The sequence below is a fragment of the Microtus pennsylvanicus genome, chromosome 17, assembly GCF_037038515.1.
Source record: "Microtus pennsylvanicus isolate mMicPen1 chromosome 17, mMicPen1.hap1, whole genome shotgun sequence".
Taxonomy (NCBI): Eukaryota; Metazoa; Chordata; class Mammalia; order Rodentia; family Cricetidae; genus Microtus; species Microtus pennsylvanicus.
In genome coordinates, this window is record NC_134595.1 from 28,710,547 (window position 1) to 28,733,854 (window position 23,308).

Consider the following 23,308-nt stretch of genomic DNA (forward strand, 5'->3'; position numbering starts at 1 on the left):
CTTCTTCAGGCTGACCTGGCTCTTGGGTTGGGTGGGGCGTCCTTAGAGCTGGGAGCCACCTCCCACCCTGCACCCCCGGGGATCAGTCAGACTTTCCTGCTCTGAGTCACCCTGCTCCCAGAGCTCTGATTCATGGATGAGGCCCCTGCAGGGGACTGACCCCAGCCGTTCACTTCTTGCTTCCTTGAGGTCTCTACAAAAGGAACCCGCGGTTTTGGATCAAGGACTAAGGTACAGGCCTGGGAGCGCTTAGCATATTTATGGTGGCGAGCACGGCAGAGGGGGGATCTGTGAGCGTGGGAGAGCTTGTCCCTCACCTCTGGCCACTTCCCGCCTTGCTGATGGAAACTCACAAAAATGTCAGTCATTACGCTGAAAGAGATTTGGTCATCTGGCAAGGGTGGCCCTAGAATTTGCCAGGAGGATGCGTCAAATGTGTGAAAGAAAACAGGAATAAAAAAAATTAGAATGCGACTAAGACTCCAAAAGGAGACGATTCAGCCCCTCCCCCCCGGGGTGGGGGAGGCTGAGCTGGTGGTTTATTCTATGCAGGGGCTGCAGAGAACAGGCCCCAAGAAAATGGGCACACCCAGGGGGCCCCAGCCCCCAGTCAGAAGCTAAGTGCACATGGTGTCACCAGCTTTCCCAGGTCCTAAGCACCTGCCACACCAGGCTGGGTCCTGGGTGCTGGGTGCCTAACTTGTTACCCTATGGATTGGCAATACAAACACCTGCAGGTGAGCGCCTTCCTTCCTGCTCCTGGACTGAGGTGGCTTTAGAGCATTCTTCCCAGCATGGCTCAGGGGAGTGGTCAGTGAGTTCATTTAGGTGTGCTTGTTTCCTGTTTCTGGCCTGCTCTCACAATCTGCAGTGATTAGCGCACACAGAAGAGTAGAGGCTGCAGAGATAAACCAGAGTTCTGAGGTCCATCTGCCAGTGAGAAGCTGAGCACGTGGGGTCATGGCATCTCTGTCCTACAGCTGAGCACCAGCCAAAGACTTAGGGACAGATGGCCCTGGCAGGTAGAGCTCAAGGTGCAGCCTTGTAGTCCAAACTGCAGCCCCTGTGGTTAAGGGGAGACTGTGAGCTATGTTGATGACCTAAGGCAGGGGAATGCCCCAGATGTACCCCACAGTCATTGTGTGAGGACTTGCACAGGGTCGTCCGTGGATTGAGGAAAACGTGACAATGTTTCTCAAAAGGCCACTTTCTAATTTTTGTCGGCTTGGGAATACATCCAAGGCCTGCAGCATGCTCTGCCACGCTCCATCACTGAGCCACCTTCCTGGACCACTTCAGTAGATGCAGAGGATGCTGAGAGCAAGTTCTAGTGAGAACCTATCCCCTGGGGAGGGGGCACTGAGATGGTGTGGTGAGGGCACTGCTTCGTGGAGGTGGGGAAAGAGGGTGGCCAGCCTCTTCTGTAGGAAGAAATGTCTGTGCTCCCAGATAGCGAAAGTGATACAAGGTATCTGCGGGCCATTATAAAGCATGGTGGTCTGCATCCCGGGCTCACTGCTCATGGTTTCAGGCTACTTCAATGTATGGCAGCCAGAGGGGTTTGCTACTTTGTATAGTAGAAATTAAGATGGGGAGGGGGGTTCACATGACTGTTCTGTGTTTGTTATTGATGATTATTACTTTCCCCACTGTGTCAAATTTATGAATGAAGCCCTATGGTGCCTTGGGTAGGAGGAAGCGGTGTGCACCGAGTCTCATACTATCTGCAGGCACCAGGGACTTCAGCTGTGTCCCCGCAGACAGGGAAATCAGCTGTGAGGAAAAACAGGAGGAAAGGGAGATATCCCCTGGGGTATCTGTTCAGTGACCCTCCCACCCCCATCCCCCACCATCTGGTAGCTCTCTCTGGAGCATGCTTAGAATTTCCAGTCTGGGACTACACGATTGCCACGCTGTAAACAGTCCCTTCATACTAACTGGCTTCTGTTCCAAACATAAGTCTCTTGAGTGGATGTGGAGAGTCCCGATGTGCGGCTAGACTGTGATCCAGGGCATCTCAGAACTCACCAGTGGGAACAAGGCTGTGTGGATTTTTTTGTTGTTGGGCAAACCTGCCGTTATTCACTTGGAGCAGTGGTTAGAGCCTTCCTAACGCTGCAACACTTTAAGACAGTTCCTCATGCTGTGACGACCCCCACCATAAAATTATTTCCTTGCTACTTCGTAACTGCCATTTTGCTACCATTATAAATCGTAATGTAAACATTACTCCCAAATGTAAACATGTGACTCCCAAAAGAGGTCAAGAGCCACAGGCTGAGAACCACAGACTTAGTAGGATTCCTAGAAACAGTGTTGCTGGTCCATATGGTTCTCCAGCTGGGGTGCAGCTCAAGGGCAGAACACCTGCCTCACGCTCCAAGGCCCTGACTTCCACCACCAGTGTAAAAGCCGTAGTGCGGATAATTCAGAAAGCGCTTTGAAAACAGATATTCCCAACCTAAAAACGCCAATCTCTTGTAAGGCAAATTGCATGATTATCTTCCAGGGCAGGGATGGATGGGAAACAAGGCCTGCTCTCCGCCTTTCTCAATTCTGAGAATGACCATATGTTTCATCTAAATGAATCATAACATCTGCCTATTTAATTTACATTTTCCTGTATTATCATTGAAATTTTTGCACTTTTATTAGTTTTTTTTTAATTATTGTGAATGCCTACTTTTGCTGATCTTTTCTAAGTCACCATTGTTTGTCCACTGTCTACTGGGAAAATGGACCAATTGTAAAGTAGACCACAGGGGATGTTCCTGGACAGAAATGCTGAGGAAACACCTTCTGTCTTTCCGGCAGCTTTTCCTCACAGCTGTCTGTAGACCTCAGGTGTGTTTTAGACGTGATTGACACAGTTTCTGGCCTATAGAAGGCTAAGGTTTGATGGGGTAGAAGTCACTCTTTGGGACCTGACCTGCTACACTTAGGATGGGCAGCTAGAGAAACTGGGAGCCAGAGAGTTCCACCCTGAACAGACACTGTGGGGACCTGGAGGACAGTAGCTTCAATGTACCAACTGTATCTGTCTATGGTGCGACAGGAGATTATCCCTACCGAGTGCAGCCATAGGACAAAATCCATGTGCCCCTTGGGGACTCCCCAGCAAGTCTGACTTTGTTTTCAGGTCTCTGGGAACAAGTATGCTGAGGGGAATAGTATGCTGAGGGGAATGCTGACTGAGTGGCTGTTTTCCCACCAGCCCTCCGCTTGGGGAGAGGGATGAACTAGGGCAAAGCAGGAGGGGGAATTGCCAGCCCAAGTGTGCTGACCTGGCTCATGTCCAGGGCATCTCTGGAAGTCACGGAAGGAGAGCGATGGTACATAGATGCATGTGAGCAGGGACGGGAGTGACAGAGTCTCTGCTGAGTGACTGAAAAGCTAAAGTGGATGGAGAAACGGGCAGCGTCCCTAAGAAAACAAGTGTGTGCGCAGGTAAGCAGTGTGCAGCAAACCAAATGCATCCATCTGTAGTTCAGAGTCCCACAGATGCAGGGGAGCTGATTCTGGGCAGGTACAGAGGGGGTGCAGTGTCTATAGTGTAGAACGACCCTGTTTTTTCATCAAGCCAACATCGGAACTTAACCAGGGTCTCAGGCCACTCCTCCTGTTCCACCTACACTTTCGGATCTCTCCTTCCCTTGGGGTGGGGGGAGCATGGAGGTGGGGGGAGCAGTGTCACACGAGGTGAGTTTGTCTGCTGGCAGCCTCCTGGGGATGTGCAGGAAAGTCCTTCCTACCCAGATTCTACGACCATCACTGCACTACAGAGCCTGGTACCACCAAGTGGTACTACCAAAGTGACGGCTTTCGTAAAGAATCAAGACTGCGGACCTGCGAGATGACCCAGCAGGTAAATGCACTGTCCATCGAGACTGAGAACCTAAGTTCAGTTCCCAGAACGCACATGATGAATAAGAGAATCAACATCCGCATGTTGTCCTCTGACCTCCACACATGGGCTGTGGCACACTCGCACAGTACATAGATGATGATGGATGGATGGATGGATGGATGGATGGATGGATGGATGGATGGACAGACGGAGAGATGGAAGGATGGTGGATGGATAAACGGATGGATGGACAGGCGGAAGGATGGATGGATGGATGGATGGAAGGATTGATGGATGGATGAAAGGATGGATAGATTAGAAGTAGATAGTAGATAAATAAATAGTAAATATAATTTTTTTTAAAAGAATTTAACCCTGTCTACAAAAGTGCAGAGCCCTCCTGTCCGTTCCTCTTGGCTGGCTGGGTGGCTGTGACGATGTCTCAAGGACACACTTGGAACACAGCAGAATTAACCAGTCTTGAAGGAAAGAAAAAAAAAAGAAAGGTGCAAAGGAAAGAAAACCTAATTGCCTTGAATGACATGATGTCTCTTTCCTGGTGTGCCTCCCTTCTGGGGACAGCATCTACACAGAGGATGGGTAGGGATCTTCTGTTCTTGCTGTTGGCACCAAGGCTTGGAGGGTCTCTATCTATACACCAGTCTGAAGTGGCCTTCGTTTTAGGTGGACAGACTAGTCCATGTGGGTCTGTCCTGTCACTAAGGTGGGTAAGGCCACCTTCAGCCACCTCATTAACAACATACAAAATGTTCCCTACCCTTGTCAGCGGGTGCTCTACTCTACCCCAGCCCTTGGAGTTCAGGAAGTCAGTCAGGCTGGGGGAGCTGTGAGCAGACATCTTTCTTCAGTCAGAGGCAAATGAGAGTATGCTCCCAGCATTTCTGACATGGGAGTTGGTGGGGGTGGCAAAAGAGAAATACACAGAATATAAAATCTGTGATTTGAAACAGTTTTAAATATTCCATAACTATAGGGTCGAATGCATCCCTGTTGTGGAAATACCATCACTAGAACACTCCAGAACATTTTCCTCGCTTCATGCAGAAATCTCACACCTGTGAGCCGTCACCTCACTTCCCTGCCACCAGCCTCTGGCCGCCTCCAACCAGTTTTCCGCCTTTATACACACTTCGTGTAAACGGAATTGCACAAGATGTGGCCTTTTTCAATTCATCTGTTGAGCTTCGCATTTTTTCAAGGTGAACCCTAGCAGTCTGGCCTTCTTCCTGTGTCTAGGTGGAAGTCCTATTATGCATCCCCTCCTGAGCTGATAGACACGGGTGCTGTTTCTGCCTTCCGGCTGTGGTGAACATCTCTACACATACACAGGCTTCCGTGGGCACACCTGTTTTCAAGGCTCCACGTCATGTATCCGTGATGGAGCTGCTGAACGAGATTGGTACTTAGAGTTTTTGGTAGTTGGAGGGCTATCAAAAACTCCCACCATTTTACAAATGGGGAAACTGAGACCCAAAAAGCCCTCCTACATACACAGAGACACCTCAGAAAACTGCACACCTAGGAGCAGATAAGGATCCCTTACTCCATGCCTGACTTTGGTTGTCTCATTCTCGATCCATCAGATAGATATAAGGCAAACGGTTTTGCCTGAGAAGGCCCCCGGGGAACCAGCCTGCTTCCCACAAAGGGAACAGACTTTGGTTTCTGTCTAATTAAAAGCTCCCAAATTAGAAAAATACCACGTCAGAAGTTTCTGAAGGGAAAGAATTACATGTGATTTATTCTGGAAACAGTGACCTAAATTAATTGCAAAATCCATTGTGTGGAGTCACGCCGCTCACACACAGCCGCAAGCATTCATTCCCGGAGGCCGCACTCGGCAGGCACCACGCAGGAGGGGCCCAGGCGGTACCCAGGGACAGACACTCGGGGAGATCTGCTTTGTCTTCACTTGCCCTTTCCCTCTCTCTGGGCAGAAAAAGTGAAACTACATAATTAGCATTGAACAATGTGCGCTGTAAATACTGAGAGCTGCGCAACACGGGCCACTAGACCAGGAGACAACTTTAGGAAAGCCTCTGTGTGGCACCTTCTGCCACCCTGCTCTACCGGGTGGTCTGGGTCTGCTTTCTCTGTGTCTCGGCGGCACCTGGCAGGGTCTCATCTACAAGTCGCTCTCAAACGCAGTGGCTTTTGAAGCATCGGCGACCGTGGAACTGTACCTACGGTTATTAAATCCGGGAGAGAACAGTAAACTGAATAACTACTTCCCGCTTCCTCTCTTTAGCTCTGTGGAGGCTGACGGCTGGGTTCACACTCAGAGAGGGACAGGGTCTGCGCAAGGCTTCGAGGCCCTAGAGATGATGCCAGGGGAGCGGGATAGCTCTTTGTACACTGCCCTCGGGGGCTTAATCTCACTGCCTCCATTGTCTACAAAGGGTCTTTTCAGGCCCCTGGCCACTTAAGCCTTCTTCCCAGGATCCTATCTCCTGTTCTGAGGACCTCAGCCTTCTCTGGCATCTCGAGGTCTTTGGTTCTGGTAGCGCGGCCTCAGAAACAAAACGACTGCTGTAGTTTTCCCAGGGAGCCAACAGTAGGCCAAGGCTCTGGACCGGACCCTGTGTAGTGGTCTAGCCTGGACCAGCCTGTGCCCACAGGACTGCTGAGGCGTTGTACTGCTATTGTTCTAGAAAGGCAGGTGGGGCAGGCTTGTTCTGATAGACTTCTGTCTCCTCAATCTCAGTGGATCTCAACCTTCCTAATACAGTTTAACCTTTAACACAGTTCCTCACGCTGTGGTGACCCCGGCCTGTAAAATGATTTTCGTTGCTACTTCACAACTTCACTCAAAGTAATTTTGCTACCGTTATGAATCATAATGTACATATCTGATATGCAGGATTCCTGATATGGGACCCCCGTAAAAGGGTCGTGCGTCCCCCCACCAAGGGGTCATGACCCACAGATTGAGAGAAGCTGCTCTGAGGAGTTCTGGGCTGAGAGGATGAGACACTGTGGGCAGGGGGGGAGTCTGCACACCCTAAAGTCTTCTGCTTTCTTCCTAGAACCCCCGATTCCCTATTGAACCCATCTCACTGCACTCTGAGCGCTACCCGCCCCCCCCCCCCGCTTATATCTTAGTTTCCTTCCTACTACAAATCATAAACGGCCCACGAACCTGTACAAAGTTCCCTGGGGCCGTGCTGAAGGGAAGTTGTTCCGTACTGAAGAGATGGCTCAGAGGGGAGTTCTGAAATCACCAGTGATTTGGTGCCTGGAGAAACACCCCCTCAAAGTCCACGCTACCTTTACAGTCTAGCTTGCGAACGTGACACGGCCGTGCCCTTGGCGGCCCAGGAAAGATCAACTCCATAACTCAGCTGCACTTGAGGGAGTTAGCTGTTCTGCCACACCGCAGGTAGGGACATTCTGGTCCCCTGTGCAGTTTGGGGTTAGGTAAAGCAAGTTTTGGAAGAGAAAAGTCTCTTGGATACAGATATAGATATCTGATTGGGGGTATTTTGTTCTATTAGTTAGAAAAAAATTCTCGAAAGCAAGAGCAGCCGCCGGTTAAAGAGAGGGGCCTCCAAGCACGCATGTGGATCTTGGGGTCTGAGAGAGCAGTCCACACTGCATGAACTCCCAGGACTCTGGAATGACAGGACCCTTACAGAGGGCATGTTTGCCACTCCGGTGTGGCCTTGTCACTCTGGGGGACCTAAGACCAGGCTTTGCATATTCCTCTACTGCCTTTAGATGGGGACCCTCACTTGGACCTCAGTAAAACATTTTTACGAAGTCGACATCTTAACTAAGAGTCATCCAGGGCCCTGGGTCAGAGGAAGAAGGACAGAATTTCCAGAAGGAAGGATGCTCGCCAGGCAGAAAGACTCAGTAGCCAGATCCTTCACTAGAAGGCCCCCACCTACAGGTAGCAGCAGAAACAGATGCTCTTGAAGAGGAGAACCCTGGTGGCTGGGCCTGCACTAATGGATTGTCATAGGTAGAAGCCAGTGTACACGCAGTCTGTGGTTCAAAACCAACTGATTTCAGGAAAAGCAATCCCCAGTGAAGATGCAGTTCACATATCAACCCCAAGCATATCAACAGAGTCATGCTGATGCTCAATCTTTAAAAAAAAAAAAGCCTCCCCCTCCTCCTTTCTCTCCCACTTTGCAGACATCTAGACATTTTTTTCACAGAAATGGTAACAGCACTTTTATTTATCAAGAGAAGCAAGCTCTTTGAGAATAAGATTAAAAGTTTGCACAAGTTTCCGGAAAGCGCCCCAGTCAGTGTCGAGTTTGCCAGGCCTGCCAATGACCTGACCTGATTCACTGGGGTCACCCCTCTTAACCCCTGGGGTGTGAGTCTGAGAAAGACCATTGACACTCTTATCTTCTAGGGTAGGCAACTGGCTGTTGACTACTGATCTCTCGGCACACCCAGCTAAACCAGTCCACTTACAGACCTCAGAGGGATGACCAGAGTCTTCGTCTCTAGTTGGGGCGGAAAGAAAACACTGGCTAGGAGCATTTCCACTCAAGGAGAGCTAGCTCTGAGCGGAGCACACAAAGGCACCCACGGGACAGCAAAGCACCAGCTTATCAGATGCGGGCTATGCTTCTTTTCTGGAGTCTGTTTATTTTACAAGGCAGCCCCTTCTTGCTGTCCAAGCAAACAAGACTTTCTGGGACCTTCTGAATAGGGCTCACAGCAAGGCTGGGTACACGGGTGCTAGACTGAAGGTTCAGGAGTCAAGAGTGCTGGCTGCTCTTCCAGAGGATCCGGGTTTGAGTCTCAGCACCTACATGGTGGCTCATAACCATATGTAACTCCAGTCCCAGGGGATATGATGCCCTCTTTTGGCCTCCAAAGGCAGCAGGCACACACGTGGTACACAGACATACATGTAAGCAAATAACCCACATGCATAAAGTAAGAATAAAATTATACAAAAAGAGACATAAGAAAAGAAAAGAAAAGAAAAGAAAAGAAAAGAAAAGAAAAGAAAAGAAAAGAAAAGAAAAGAAAAGAGGGTGGCGCTTGCCTGTGGGACAGCGGGGAAACGGCACACAGCAAGCATGTGGGCCTGCCTTCTTTCTGAGCCGAGAAGATGGTTACTGAGAGACGAGGTTTCCTTCAAATCCAGCCCATCCCAGTCACACCCCAGATAAGCCGGAAACACTTGAACTCCAGCAGATCTTTCCCCGAAATGTACCTTTGATGGACATGCTCTTTAGGTAGGATGTGAGCTAGACAGGCAGGTTTAGAACCTGCGGCCCGATCTCGAGCTCAGAGTTCCACACCGTACTTCATGAAAGCTTCAGAAAACTGGACCACAGAATTCAAGGGCTCAACTAGGTCAAAGATGCTTCTCCTGAGATCCCAGAAATGAAGTCACAGTTCCAAAGAGGCAGAGATTGGGTTGTCCCATCTTCCCTCGGTCACATGATGAAGGCAAGCATCAGGGAAGGGGCTGAGCCCTGAGCAGCTCCATAGACCCAGAACCTGGGGTTCTCAGCCCTGCTCTGTCTCACTCATAATCACAGGACTTGGCAAGATTCAGAACAAGACTTAGGGAACAATAACAAAACCTTCCACACTGCTCCAACACTGTTCACACGACAGCTTCCCAGGAGCACCGAAGCTTTCCTGCGTGTTGGAGGAAAGTCACATGCTAACCTCTTCAGCTTCTGACCCAAGGTTCCCTTTGATGTGACAACCATTGGTAATCACCAAGACGGGGCGGGGGGGGGGGGGGAGGACTGGGGAGGAGGGGTTCCACTCTGCCTCAGTTTACACCAGCATGAAAATTACAGCCCTAACATCACATTCTCATCCAAATAAACACAAATTAAGCAAGTTAAACATAGCTAAACCACATCGGAAGGCTTGCTGCAGAATGGAAACATGAATGTGTTCTCAAGACAAAGTTCATGATTTGAAATCTCATCCTGTGTCTCTGTTTCTGTCTGTCTCCCTCTCCCTCTCTCTCTCCCTCGCTCTCTTTCTCTCTCACACACACAAACTCTGCAACTTCAATCTTTACATTATTTGGTGAATCACTCTAAATTATCCTTAAACATTTTGTTTGTTTGTTTGTTGTCTTTCAAGACAGGGTTTCTCTGTAGCTTTGGAACCTGTCCTGGAACTTGCTCTGTAGACCAGGCTGATCTTGAACTCACAGAGATCCATCCGCCTGCCTCTGCCTCCCGTGTGCTGGGATTAAAAGAGTACACCACCACTGCCCAGATGATAGCCTTAAGAATTTTACATGACTTTGATGAATATAATGTTGAGCCAATAGGATCTTAGCATCCTCAAAAGTAGACACATTTCCCTTTCAGACAACATTGTCCACAAATCTATTTGCAATGTGCTTTCTCTACTAGTCTGGAAGTCAGCTCCTGCTGGAATTGATGTTTCTGGAATGCTACTCTTTGCTTGGAAACTTCGAATTAATTATATACTGAAACTATATCAAGACCTCAAGTTCTATACAGAAGTCCAATAACACAAGTAAGGAAAATGTATGTTTGTATAGATTTTTAGTTTATTACTTAGTAAACATAGTAATGATTCCTTATGAAACTGGACCATTTAAATTCAGAGATTAATTTTTTTTTTTTTTTGGTTTTTCGAGACAGGGTTTCTCTGTAACTTTGGAGCCTCTCCTGGAACTAGCTCTTGTAGACCAGGTTGGCCTCGAACTCATAAAGATCCGCCTGCCTCTGCCTCCCACATGCTGGGATAAAAGGCATGAGCCACCACTGCCCGGCCCAGAGATTAATTTTTATAGAATATGTTTAATTTTTTTTACTGGGAAGGGGAATTGGGAGAAGTGGGAGAATACAGGGGATTAATATAACCAAAGATGTGATATACTTGAAAGAAAGTGTCTTCATGAAACCCAGTGTATGGAAAATGATTATATGCCAATAAATACTTTAAAATGTTTTAACTTTGTGATGATTTTAATTTTTCAGGAGGTTCTGTGCTTTTACTCATTTCTCCTGAGGATGGCGTCTTCTCAAAGTCTAAACTTTGTAGCCCCTAGACCTTCAGGTGTTATCATTTTATTCCTGTGTGTGCATGGTGTATGTTTGTGTGTGTGTTTGTTCAGTGCCCTGCAGTTTTATGACATGTGTAGGCTCAGGTGACCATGCCCAATATCTTCTGAAGCAGTGTCTGACTTCTGAGCCTTGTCTTGACTTTTGAAAACAGCCACGCGTGTGTCCCTCCCATCTTGTTCCTTCTGTTGTCACCTCTCCGTTTCTTGGCTACAGTAATTTATCCATCTCTTTGAATTTTATAGCCTACTTCATGAACTCACAGCTGGGGGAGAGCTTTGTGTTCACTCTGCTTTCTGGAACAGGCTTCTGCTTCCCCAAGAAAAGAAACAAACACACTCCCGCACTCCTGCCCCACTCACTGGGCTCTTAAAGACATCAGGGAGACTAGATGGATGCTGATACTAAGCCGAAAACCTGCCACACAGTGAAGCCTTTCAACGTGGCTTTTTAAAATATCAGTTTTTTTTAAAAGTCCAGATTTAAACTCCAGCTATGAGTTATAGTGCCCTGCACACAAAGAGTGGACCTCATGATGTCTTTGCCAGGCAAAATTAGCCCCGCATCTGTGCCTCTTCTACTCGGGAACGACGCAATGCTTCCAGGCTTACAACCTGTTTGAAAGGGAGGCATTTTCAGACAATCGCCCTAAAGGACAATATTTTCAAAGGACCTCAGAATACCACTCTTCCAGTCTTCACGCCATCCAGATCGAAGGCAGGGAAATGCTGTTGCTCTTTAAGAAGTTCAGCTCCCCCCCCCCAGCAACTCTCACGGTAGGGAATTCCTTAAGACAGTCTCACTGGTATTTCAGGTAACTCAGCTGTTTGGTCTGGTCTACTCCACAAACAAAAGCCCCCCCGCAGCAATTCTGCTTTTCCGCTCCTCTCCAGGAAGAGTTTTCTTTGGAGACTAACTAGCTCCCCGGATGCAGCAAACATCTCCTCGAAGCAAGCCTCCAGAGCTCAGGAGAAGCTGACATTAGTTGAAAGGTGTTGGGGGACACACATGTTGTCCATAGGAGCAAAACTTGCTCGGGAAGAAAAGAAAAAAGGAAGAAAGGAAGCAAGGAATGAAGGAAGAAAGTGCAGTGGTTGAAGATGAAAACCCATACAGAGTTGGCAGAATAGGAGGGAATCATGATGAAGACCGTAGAATAAATTATGGACGAGAAATGGCTGCATTTCCCTGTCCCAGGCCAGGTGACAGTGACCCTGCTCAGGGGTCTACAGCATATCAAAACACTCTGGGGCCTCTTCGGAGACTTCTTTCAGTTAATCAAGTCCCTCTGACTAGAAAGACTCCTGGCACCTATTTTGAACACCCAGCCAAGGAAAGACAGAATAAACTTTAGTATAAGCTGGGCTTCCTGGACTGGGCCATGTTTCTCTCCATGGTCAAGGACAATTTAGGCTTTGTGTTGTTAAAGGAAATATGTCACAATAAACATTAAAAGTATATACACTTTACCGAAATGTCTAGAGACACTCTGCCCCCAGGCAGACAATGAATGTTTCTTGGAAATGTTACAAAGAAATAACTAATTGCAATTAGCAACATTTCCAGGAGACTAAAGTAATGTATTTGTGCTCCTTAAGAGGAATGGGTTAACAGCAAGAACACAAAGGTATTCCTTAACAAAGGGTAATAAATTAGACCAAGGCAGGTCCAGCATCAGAGTATCAAACGAGGATGCATTTGGAAAGAACCCTCTGTGAGTTCAGACACCAGCTTACCTGGCTAGTCGTTGTCTTTGATTATATAAAAGTAAACATGTCTGTATCTTGCTTTCCAGCTCAATGTGTTATCTGATAGTTTAATGCCTTTTTGTCCAAATAAGCTCTTAACATTTTTCATTTGTTTATTACAGATACTGCATTTTGGGTTTTAAAGCATATTTGATTGCAGTGTGTGATTAGGTCAAAGCTTTTGAAGAGAGGAATTATCTTAAACTGAATTTTCAGTGTCTCCACTAAATTCTTGTATCAGGGTAATATCTATCTCCCAGTGTTGACTTTCAATAATTTTCCGAAGGGCTATCTTAGCAATAATACTGTTGACATTCTCCTTAAACAAATGTGGTGTGTGTGTGTATAAAAAAGATGGCGTATTTCATCTGCTCCTGCTTCCTCAGTCGTGCTGTGAATCACGGCGGGATGAAGCGTGAGTGGAAGTTAACTAATGGATGCTCATAATTTAGGCAGCAAAAACCAGAATTAGTGTATTATCCCTCCGTAGCTTCGCATACTTGGCCAACCCAAACTTGCTTTCTTAGAGAAATACGTGACTGAGACAATTCCCATCTGCTTTTGACAGACACAGGGGAAGATTCCCACAAGTGACTCAGTTAAAAGCGCTTCTTAAGGACTATAAAATGGTCATGATTCCGGGGGGTTATTTCATCAAAACAATTTTTGGTGATAAGAATAAAGGATGGAAGAAAAGAACGAAGGAAGGAAGGAAGGAAGGAAGGAAGGAAGGAAGGAAGGAAGGAAGGAAGGAAGAAAACCCATTGTATGAGACCAGCGTTTTGTAGCCAGAACAGCAACTTCCAAGATATTATAAAATGATAAAATTAGAAATAGATGTTTAGGACAATGGATGGCCATGCTGATCGTGATTCATCTAAATTTCTTCTGTGTGAAGTGGAGACTTTCATTTAAAAGAAATATTACAAAAAAAGAAATATTACAAGATGTGTGGGGGAAAATCGAAGGGAAATTAAGAAGGAAGGATTTTTTACACCTCTGTCCCCCAAAAGATCGCAGCAAGGCCTCCAGAGAGCCGAGCCCCTCAGCCTTGCCTGGAAGACATTGCCTCTGGGATTGCCTAGAGAGTCTGCTAAGCAGCTGGCGCAGGACGTCCTGTCCTAAATGCTCTTCCAGAGAGCAACACACCTTCCAGGGCTCGGCGGTGTCCAGTGCCTTTCTCCCCAGGCAGGGCCTAGCGCTCACTGCTTCTTCATCTCCACCACCACACCATGCTCAGACCTGTTACCCCGCTGGATCCCTTGCGGTTGCTTACTGCAGCGCGGGCAAGACCCCTCTATGTCTTTTCAAGTTCAAGACTGGTAGGCTAGGCGCCCAACTCTAAATAAGCTTCACCTGCCTGCCTGCATCCTGCGACTCCATGTCGCTGTTCAAACCCAGGCCTGAGTGCTTGGGGTCTCCTGCGCTCCTAGCGCCCAGCAATTTGCTTCTCATGGCTGTGACCCTGGAGCCCCAGCGCAGGACAAAAACCTCCCTGCCTTCTCAGGTAAACTCCGTGGCGACATCATTGTACCTAATGGGCAGGCTAAATAGGGCTCGAACGCTCTACATTCCGAGGCGAGGGCCGGAACTACAGTCAGAAAGAGCTGGTTGCCTGCACCACTCGTGGACTCTGTGGCGCCACAGAATGCGCGCGAAGCAACAAGTGGGCCACAACCCAGAAGGCATCCTGAAGAAGACGTTTTGACAGCTGCTCCCCACGGGGTCACCCATAGACACCCAACCACCAAAAATGGGAAGTGTGACCATTTGTCCAAGAAGTGTATTAGGACCCTGCTTGGGAGCCGTTAGCCCGAGGGTTCCGAACTGATGCCCCTGGCAAAAGGCCTCGGACGTGCCTCCGGGACAGAGGAATTTTCCCATCTCCCGCCAATCCTTGCAGGGTGGAGAAACTCAACCCTTCCCGTGCGGTGGCCTGAGGGATCTCCACGATGAAGGATGCTCTGCCCCCCCCCCCGCCCACCATCCCGTGCGTAGTGGGTGCCCATCACACGCAGCACCTACCCTGGCGTGCGGGTCCGGAGGTGGGTGGCGCGGCGCTAGTGGGAGGCGGACATGGACCACGCTCCCTCCATGCGCCACACGGAGAAGGCGTAGCTGAGACGCTCGTGAGCCACGTAGCTGCAGCTGGTCATCTTATTGTCCATCTCGTCGCTCTGCAGAACCTGGTAGAGGAAGTCTATGTACCTGGCGGCCAGCTTGAGCGTCTGGATCTTGCTGAGCTTGTCAGAGGGGAGCGTGGGGATGATCTTGCGCAGCGCGGCGAAGGCCTCGTTGAGCGACTGGGTGCGCTGACGCTCGCGCACGTTGGCCAGGATGCGCTGGCTCTGCAACTCCTCGAAGGACTGCGCGCTCGGACTGCCCTTCTTGCCGCGCTTGCCTGGGGTCGGGCTGCCATCTTCGCTTGACTTCTTGCTGTAGCGCCGCTTCCGGCCAAAGCGCTTGGGCTGCCGCTCCAGCTCTTCCTCGCTGGTGCCCAGACTGTCCACGGGGGACACAGGCGAGCTGGATCCCTCCTCCATGGCGCCCGCCCGGCGCGCGTGGGGCTGGGGGGCGCCGAGCGCACGCCACTCGCCAAGCCCGCGACCGCGGAGCACAGGCTCCTGGGTCGCCTGCAAAGTCTCTAATTTCGAGGCCGGCTTGTGCAAAACCGAGGTCTCCGGGAGAGGAAGTTATTCTAACTTTTTTGGAAACTCTATCCCGGCTGGGTTGCTAAATAGCTGTCAGGAACGAGGGCGGCGCGCTGATTGGCCACGGTGGCCAGGGGCAGGACAAGTTCTGGGGCCTTCGCCGGCCGCCCCCCCCAAGAAGGGGGGGCGGCACTTTCAGTTTTGTCTCCTCTTTTTCGGCCCTAACTATGGCCGGCATCTCGGAGGCCGGGTCCGCGCGTGCAGTCTGCGCTGCTACCTAAGCCGTGGGCCGCTAATCAGCGGTGCTGATCCTAGACTCAACCGGCCCTGGCTTTGTCTGAGCCTCGTGGAGCAGATTTGTTCCCTGCCCGGGTTCAGGATCTCCACGAGAGGTGGAGGAGGCGAGTCCAAGCCCAGATGTGCCCCGTGGACCAAGGACGCAGCTGGGAGACTCTTGGCGCGCGCACTGAGACCTCACCGTCAGCAACGCGATCCTGCCCGCAGTGAGTGGAGCTGTGCAGGCAAGCAGAGAGCCACGACCCCGGGCAGGGCAGACACTCGCGTGTCGGCAGAGATATCCACCTCCACAGTCTCGCCTCTAGGATCCATAGAGACGCCGCCCGTCTTGGGCCAGAATGAGAGTTGGGGGACCCTTTTTAATTTCGACCTTCTGGCTGAACTTGGGTTTGGACACCTTTTCAGAACCTACCTCTAAATGCCTTAAGCCTAAGTACCACAGCGAGCCTCTGCGGGAGCGCCGGGTGCCCGCCACGCCCGCCTGCCTGGCCCTGCCCAGAGTGCTGGGTCCGGGTTTAGGGCTCAGCCTCTGTCTCTGCACTCTGCTTCGTTTGCGAGCGGGTGGTGAACCCAGAACTAGGAGAATAGGGAGAGGCAGGCCCTTCCTGAAGTCCCCTGCTCTGGGCACTGGTGGGTAGCTTCGGCAGGGGGGCTCAGGGATGCAGAACATTGGGCCAGGCCTTGGTGAACAGACATCACCGACCATGGCCTTTTTGCCATCTGGACGCTCCGCGCCAGCGCGTTTGAAGTGCTTGGGGTCTCTTTGTTCGCCAGGCCGCTCTAGCTGGGGCCTGGAGGTGGTTTACAGCTTCCTTGCCTTTGAACCTATTCCCAGGTGACCCGGGCTCAACTAGGCCGGGCTTGAGCATGGCTGTCAGAGGAGCCCTGTGATCAAGGGCTGGCTAGGTCTTATTGAAGTTGAACCTGGGGCCAGTGACTCCTCAGCTTCAGCAGCTCCTGGGGGCAGGCGGGCGGGCCACGAGGTGGGGCCCGCGCGCTGAGACCACTGTCTTGGGAAGCTGGAAGGGCTGTGTATGACACCTCTTGCCCTCTCACCAAAGACCTGGTTCCCTGCTCTTGGGGACATCCAGCGCCCACCACCAGCAGCACCGGGAGCAATGCTCCATGGCGAGCAGGCCCACTGGCAGAGGACGGTTCCCTAAACGCTCTCTGGCTTCAAAGGCTAGTTAGAGTCACTGTGCCCAGCCGGACCCAGGCTGCGTGCCTTCTGTCCTGCCTTCTGGGAAGACCACATTTTATTCAATGCTCCAAAGTAGCCTGCTTTCTTCTTTTAAAAATTTACAGCTAATTTTAGGAGCAAAAGAGAACACCCAGACCTCAGGTTCCTGCCTGACTGGGGTGGCTTTTCTGGGGACTTCCGGGTGAAAGAGTACAGAAAAACTAGGTCAATTTTGCCACCCTGTATCACCCAGGGTGAGGAGTCCCCCTTCCACGCCACCCCCAGCTCGGACCCCCTTTAAGGTCTGGCTTAAATAAATCAGGTGGTATTGTCCAGCCCCTAAAACCAAAGGGTGTTTTCCCTGACAGAAGCCTTCCAGTGTCCAGCCCAGCCCCCTCCCCCCTTTTGTGTCTGTATGTTTCTCTTTCTCACTCTGTCTTCTCCTCTCCCCTCCTCCCTTTCTCCACGAGGCGGAGGTCATAGCCGAGGAGGAAGAGAGAAGCCTCCTCACAGGTCTCAAGCAACCCAGGGCTCAGTTCAGCCTGAGGATGAGGGGTGGGGACGTTGCATGGAACGTAGAGCTGCCACTAAAGATGGGGGTTTCCTTCATGTTGTGGTGACCCCCACTCACAAACTTACTGTGTTGCTACTTTGTAATTGTAATTTTGCTACTGTTACGAATTGTAATGTAAGTATCTGATATGCGACCCCCAAAGGGCTCTTGACCCACAGGTTGAGAACCACTGACCCAGGAGCTAGGCATTTCATCAGAGGCCTAGGTGGCCAGCCTTTTGTGGATTCCCAGCCAGCAGCTCTCTTAGGTCTTTGCTCTTCTTCAGTGTGGGGTGGGGTTTTTCCATCTTAAACACTTCTAACAAATCAAAATTGTATAGAGTCGGAGAAAAATGCTTGCTGGTGGAATTTGGAACACCCTTCTCTCTCAGTCATTGCTTTAGTTGAAACTTAAAAATACAAGAGAGAGAGAGAGAGAGAGAGAGAGAGAGAGAGAGAGAGAGAGAGAGAGAGAGAATGCCACAGTCTCTCCAGTGTTGTGAACCGGGCGATGGCAAGGTGACACTCAGTCTCTCTTTCTCTCAGGTTGGTTAAAATGAAACGCTAATGAAAAAGGAACCGAATTGGGAAATAATATTCTGGCTATTGATATCGCCTGAAATTTTTCCTTTTACAAACCAAGTTTTTAATAAGGTTAATAAAACCAAAGTATTAATAACTCAGGAACAAAATGTGTTTGTGTGTGGATACCCCCCCCCAGACCACCCAGGCTCACTCAGACATGTGTGAAATATCACGCAATAAGGGTTCATGGGCACGCATGCAGTTCTTGGTATATTTATTCATTATCGAATGTGGAAAATCATGTCAACGCTTCTTTTCATGTGTGTAAAAATGTGTGCTTTGTTTCACGGAACCTCGATTTATTAAATAAAAATACAGCCTGAAGTTTGGAAAGCTTCTTCTATAGTTTTCTCTGCACCAGGTGCCCTGTTTTCACAGTGAACTTAATGGCTGCTGGCTAGGTGTTAGTGACAGTAAAGAACTGTCACCTGGAGATGGTCTTCAATGCTAGGACACTATCAGACAGCTCCTAGGCTTTATTGGGATAATAAAATGTGTGCTTGATACTCAGGAAATGTTTTTTACAATCCCTCAGAAGCTGTATAGAAAGCAATAAATATACATTCAAACGCTACAGCTGCTACCTTTTTTCGAATCGCAGGTACAGTAAGCATACCTGTCTGCTCCTGCAGGCTCCTCCAAGTAAAGCTATGAGAGATGAGATCAGGCATTTAGCAGGGCTCCTGTGTGTACCTGCTGGTGAGCTGGTGGGTTGTCACCTCCTCTTGAGTTGAGTGAGGCAAAGCTCAAGCAGACGACAGAAGCCAGTATTTGTGCAACAGACCCTGCGACATCTCTCAAGAGGTTAAAGATGCCTTCTTGGCTCTTTCATTGCTCTCGGAAGCAGCTTGCCAGTGACTTGCACAGCAAAAGAACCCAGGTACCTTTCTTTTGAATCATTGTCATTGTCACAGGGCCAGTGAACATGACACTCTATCTATGGGAGCCCCAATTCCGGAGGTGGACATTTGAGAATTGTGTCAAGCTGGTGGCCTGTCTGTAAACCGTAGGAGTCTTTAGATTGCTTTGCTGGGTGTTAGAACTGTTTGGGGGATCATATGCTATTGGCTTGTTGACAATACCCTGTGCCACTGTCGGCGCCCTTCTTAGATGGATTTGCGTAGTTCAGAACGCTCCCCGCGTGAGCATCTGATCAGCTGGCTGGGGAGCTGAAAAGGCATGTACTTCTCACCCTAAGATCCCAGGCTTAAGAAAGTCTCCCAGTGAATGACTGACTCCTAGGGATGAGTCTGATGTCTTCCAGAAAGAAAGCCTCAGAGCCAATCCTGTCCCCATGACAGTGGCAGCAGAGACTGAAGTCATACCTCAAAGGACTAGAACTCATGTCCAAGGTACGCTCTAGGTCAGAAAGATTCTGCTTTAAAAACTCCTTCAGATGGGTGTGTGCTGTGACCTTACGGCAGCACTGTGTTTGCTGTTACCAGGGGTTTCGTCCACTGTCAAGGCTAGAAACATCCCTGCCCTCCCTACCATTCTTCTCCCTTTTCTTCTTAATTTGATGCTGCCCTGGTTTGTGGAACTTAGAATCAGCTGAAACACCAGCCTCTGACAACACCTGCCTTTCCCCGAGAGGTTGAACCGAAGAGACAGCCTACCTTGAATGTAAGTGGCAGCATTCCAGGGGCTGGGATGAGACTATGGTGCAGGAGAAAGTGAGCCGAGCACTGGCATTTATCTCTCGCTGCCTCCTGATGGAATCAGTTACCACCCCCACTCCAGCTGCTCTGCCTTCCTACCCATAAGCCAATAGAAGCCCTTCTTTCCTTAAGTTGCTTCTTGCTAGGCATTCCATCAGGACGATAAGAAAGACTATTAAGATACTGTCAGTATTCATGTTTCCAGTGACAAGATCAGCATTGCTTCTCTGCAGCCTTAACTGTAATTGTTTCATGTCTTTGGGAGTCAGGGTTTCCAGAGACAAAGGAAACAGACACAGATATGATCTGAGAGGAGGTAAGTAGTGATGCTGATTCTAGAGGAACTGGAGATCATCCTGTATTTTCTTATCAATGGGCATCCTGGTGCTGACCCATGGAATACCTAAGATGATTGACCTTTCTGCTATCTGCAGGAATGGACCATTGGTCAAGGTCTGGAGCCAAACTTTACCACATCAGACTGGAGCATCTTTTTGTAGGGGAAGGTGAGGACAGGAATCTGTCCCAGCCTACTTGATAATGTTAAAGGGAGAAGAGTCTAGACATGGTTCCACAAGCCAGAGCAAGGCAAGATAAAAAAGGTCTTGGGATAATGACCATGGATGGAAGCATATACAATACAATCAAATCCATGAATCGCAATGTCAGTCAAACACAAGTTTCGGTGCTCACCATTGGTGGTGCTAGGACGTTGGCCCACAGCTCTGGGAATGCTGTATAAGAGGGCAGGGACAAGCATGTAGCCAGGCTTTCTTACCAAGCATGCTTCGAAGTCACTGAGCAGTTGCTGAGAAAGCAGCCCGTTCTCGGGATGCTCTCAATGGGTGAGGACCCCAGCACCAATGGGGGTCACACCAGCACCATGCTGCACAGCTCTAGTGGGAGAATGGGTCTGAACACTGAAGGCAGACAGAAGCAGCCCACCCTGGTATGACTAATAAATAGACCAGCTCTCCCAGTACTGCGTTCTGGGGGCCAATTCCAGGAAATCTATGGTGAAGGTGGCTGGGTATAATGTTTCACGCGCTGCTTTTGACTCTGCCCCTTCTGCACAGTTCCCAAAGGGTTCCTTGCACTTACCAGTGGGTAAGACTGGCTGCATCTGGAGCCATGCCACTGGCTAAAGAATGTACCTGTGGCAGGAGCTCAGGGCCTGGTATCCTTGGTTTCAGAAAGTCAAAGAGCAACCCATTCAAATCTGCTTAGTGAAGTAAGAATGTATTGACTCATTTATGTGAGTGTGTTGGGCTTTCTCAGGCTTAGCTAGATGCAGAAGACTCAATGACTTTATCTCTGGCCTCTCCTCTGTGTCTCAGTGCTGCTTCCCTGTGTGTGGAGATCTCACATCTGAACCGAGAAGCCTGAACCTCCAAGGTGAGAACTGACTTCAGGGTGAAGGGCTGTGAAACACAGACAGGAGGTCAGGCTGGTGTCCTGAAGGTGAGAAGGTCCTTAGGAAGAGACACTGGGCTGGTGACAATGTGTGTAGGTTTACCAACTATGGAAAGAGGTGGGCAAGCCTCCTGAGGCTGACACAGAAACACATACTAAGTTTAGATTTCCTGCTGGTGGCAGTGGGAAGCAAAGAGATGTCCCAAGGAAGTGATGGCCATAATCGATTTGGTTTTGAAGGCAGCTGCCAAGTAGCAAGCTATTGCAGAAGACAGCCAAGGAACGGCTGCATGTGTGCACACTCATGTGTGCAAGGGGGAGAAAAGAGAGCATGTGCACCTGTGTGTACCTGTCGGGGTGAGGGATACAGCATATGCCCACGCGTTTATGCGTGCATATATGTGTGACCACACACATGTATATGTTGGAGGGGAGTGTGTTTCTGTAGGTATATGCACACGTGTATTTGCACGAGGTATGGAGGATGAGGGACTGATTGCTCCTGGTGTGACAAGGATGCTGAAGCTTGGCTTGGATTAGAGCAAGGTCACATTCATCCTGCACAGGACAGCAACAGTATCTTTGTGGTTTGGTTTAAACTAGTTGGGACAGGAAGGCATGCAACTTACATGCTGTTTCAGTGTGTAAGGAAACAAATTAACAAGGACAAGCTACAGTGCTGGCTACAGAGAAAGGCAGTCACAAGAGACCTGATTCTGCCACTGTCCTTGCCTGCGGTGACCTTGGATTAGTCCACTCAATGCCAGGGGACTCAGTGCCCCCTGCAAATGAACAGCCTAATGTGGATAAGAAGTTTCACTCAGTCACAATGAAGGCCCCCTCCTCATTCAGAAATGGGAACCCATGTTGGGGACGCAAAGGCATTGAGGGAACAGAGTATGACCCTCTCTACTCTGAATATGTGCAGGGGGCTTTGGTGGCCTCACATGCCCAAACCTCGTAAAGTCCTGCTCCAAGGTGGCCTGGCCATAAACGTTCCTGAAAAGGTCATTTGAATTTATCATCCCCTATATTTTATAATTACAAATTATGGCCTCTCTTCCCCATGACAATTTTGAGCTTTAGCAGACCTTAAATTAAAACTTTATACATGTTTCAAAACAGTCGTCAGAAAATGTTAAATTCACAAGTTGGGAATGTGACCGGAGCAGCCCTCACTACTTATCTGGCATGTTGAAAGCCTTGAACTTGGAATTAAATTTGTGTGTTAAAACTCTGATTGTATCTCAAACATAAAAACACACCAAAGACATTTGTAGGGGAACAGTTCTAGGCATGAGGCGAATTCCTCTTTTATGGAGGTCACCCGCACAGCGAAGCATGCCCTGCAGGCCTCTCCAAAGTGACGGAGACAGACACAACTGGACGTCCTTGGTTAAGGTGCCTATGTGTGTGTTTGCAGGCACAAGTGATTGTGTGTTTGTGTGCACATGTGTTTGCTTGTGTTGTATGTGTGCATGTATGTTTGCATATCTATGTTCATATGTATGTGCATTTTCTGCTTCTATGTGTGGTGTTCATGTGTACTCATGTATGTGCATGTTATGTGTGTGTGTGCTTTAGAAAGAACTGTGGTGACATTTAACCTCCTTAGGTCATGCATATTGGATTATTTTTACATTTTCACACCTTTGCCATTTTGTGTGTGTGCATGGATGCCACAGTGCACATGCACAGGTCAGTTCTTTCTTTCCTCCATGTGGACCTGGGAAGTGAACGCAGGTCATCAGGCTGGGGAGCAGGTGCTTTCATCCAACAATCCATCTTATTTTATTTATTCATTTCCCTTTGTTTTTTTTCTCTCGTATTGGGGATAGAATCACACCACTGGCCTTCACCCCTGATCTTAGACTACATCTTTATTTCAGAAAAACTTTAGGAACTCACGTGACTCTGTCTTACTGATTTATTCTCTTATTTCTCTCGGGGGAGAAGAATTAGTAGCAGCCTGTGAGTATCCCAATTTCAGGCCCATAGCCACATCCACGGCACTGGGTTTCCTCACACCGGAAACTCCTCCCGGAATGATGGCACCCGCCCGCCACAGGCTTCCTTACAGCTCCCTGTGCTCTTCCTCTCACGATTCCTCCTGCTTCCTCTTCCAGAAACTGTTCACACCTAAACTCCAACACATACCTGACTCCTGGGACACTCTCTAACTTCTGGGAAGAAAGTCAAACTAGGGCTGAGGAGAGGTTTAATGGGTACAGCATTGCTGTGAGTGAAGCCGGGAGTTTGGATTCCCTGTAAAGCCCAGACATGGTAAGGTGAATCCTACAGCAAAATAGAAGGTGAAGACAG

General features: G+C 49.2%; 1 protein-coding gene across 1 annotated transcript in view; it reads right to left on the minus strand.

Annotated features, from left to right (window-relative positions):
- Positions 1-15,366, minus strand: part of Twist2 (twist family bHLH transcription factor 2) — a 51,170-nt gene extending 35,804 nt beyond the window's left edge. The window contains exon 1 of the mRNA XM_075951396.1: positions 14,676-15,366. Within this exon, the coding sequence (XP_075807511.1) occupies positions 14,711-15,193 (483 nt within the window). The 5' untranslated portion in view covers positions 15,194-15,366 and the 3' untranslated portion in view covers positions 14,676-14,710. The remainder of the gene's footprint in view (positions 1-14,675) is intronic.
- Positions 15,367-23,308: the final 7,942 nt, after the last annotated feature.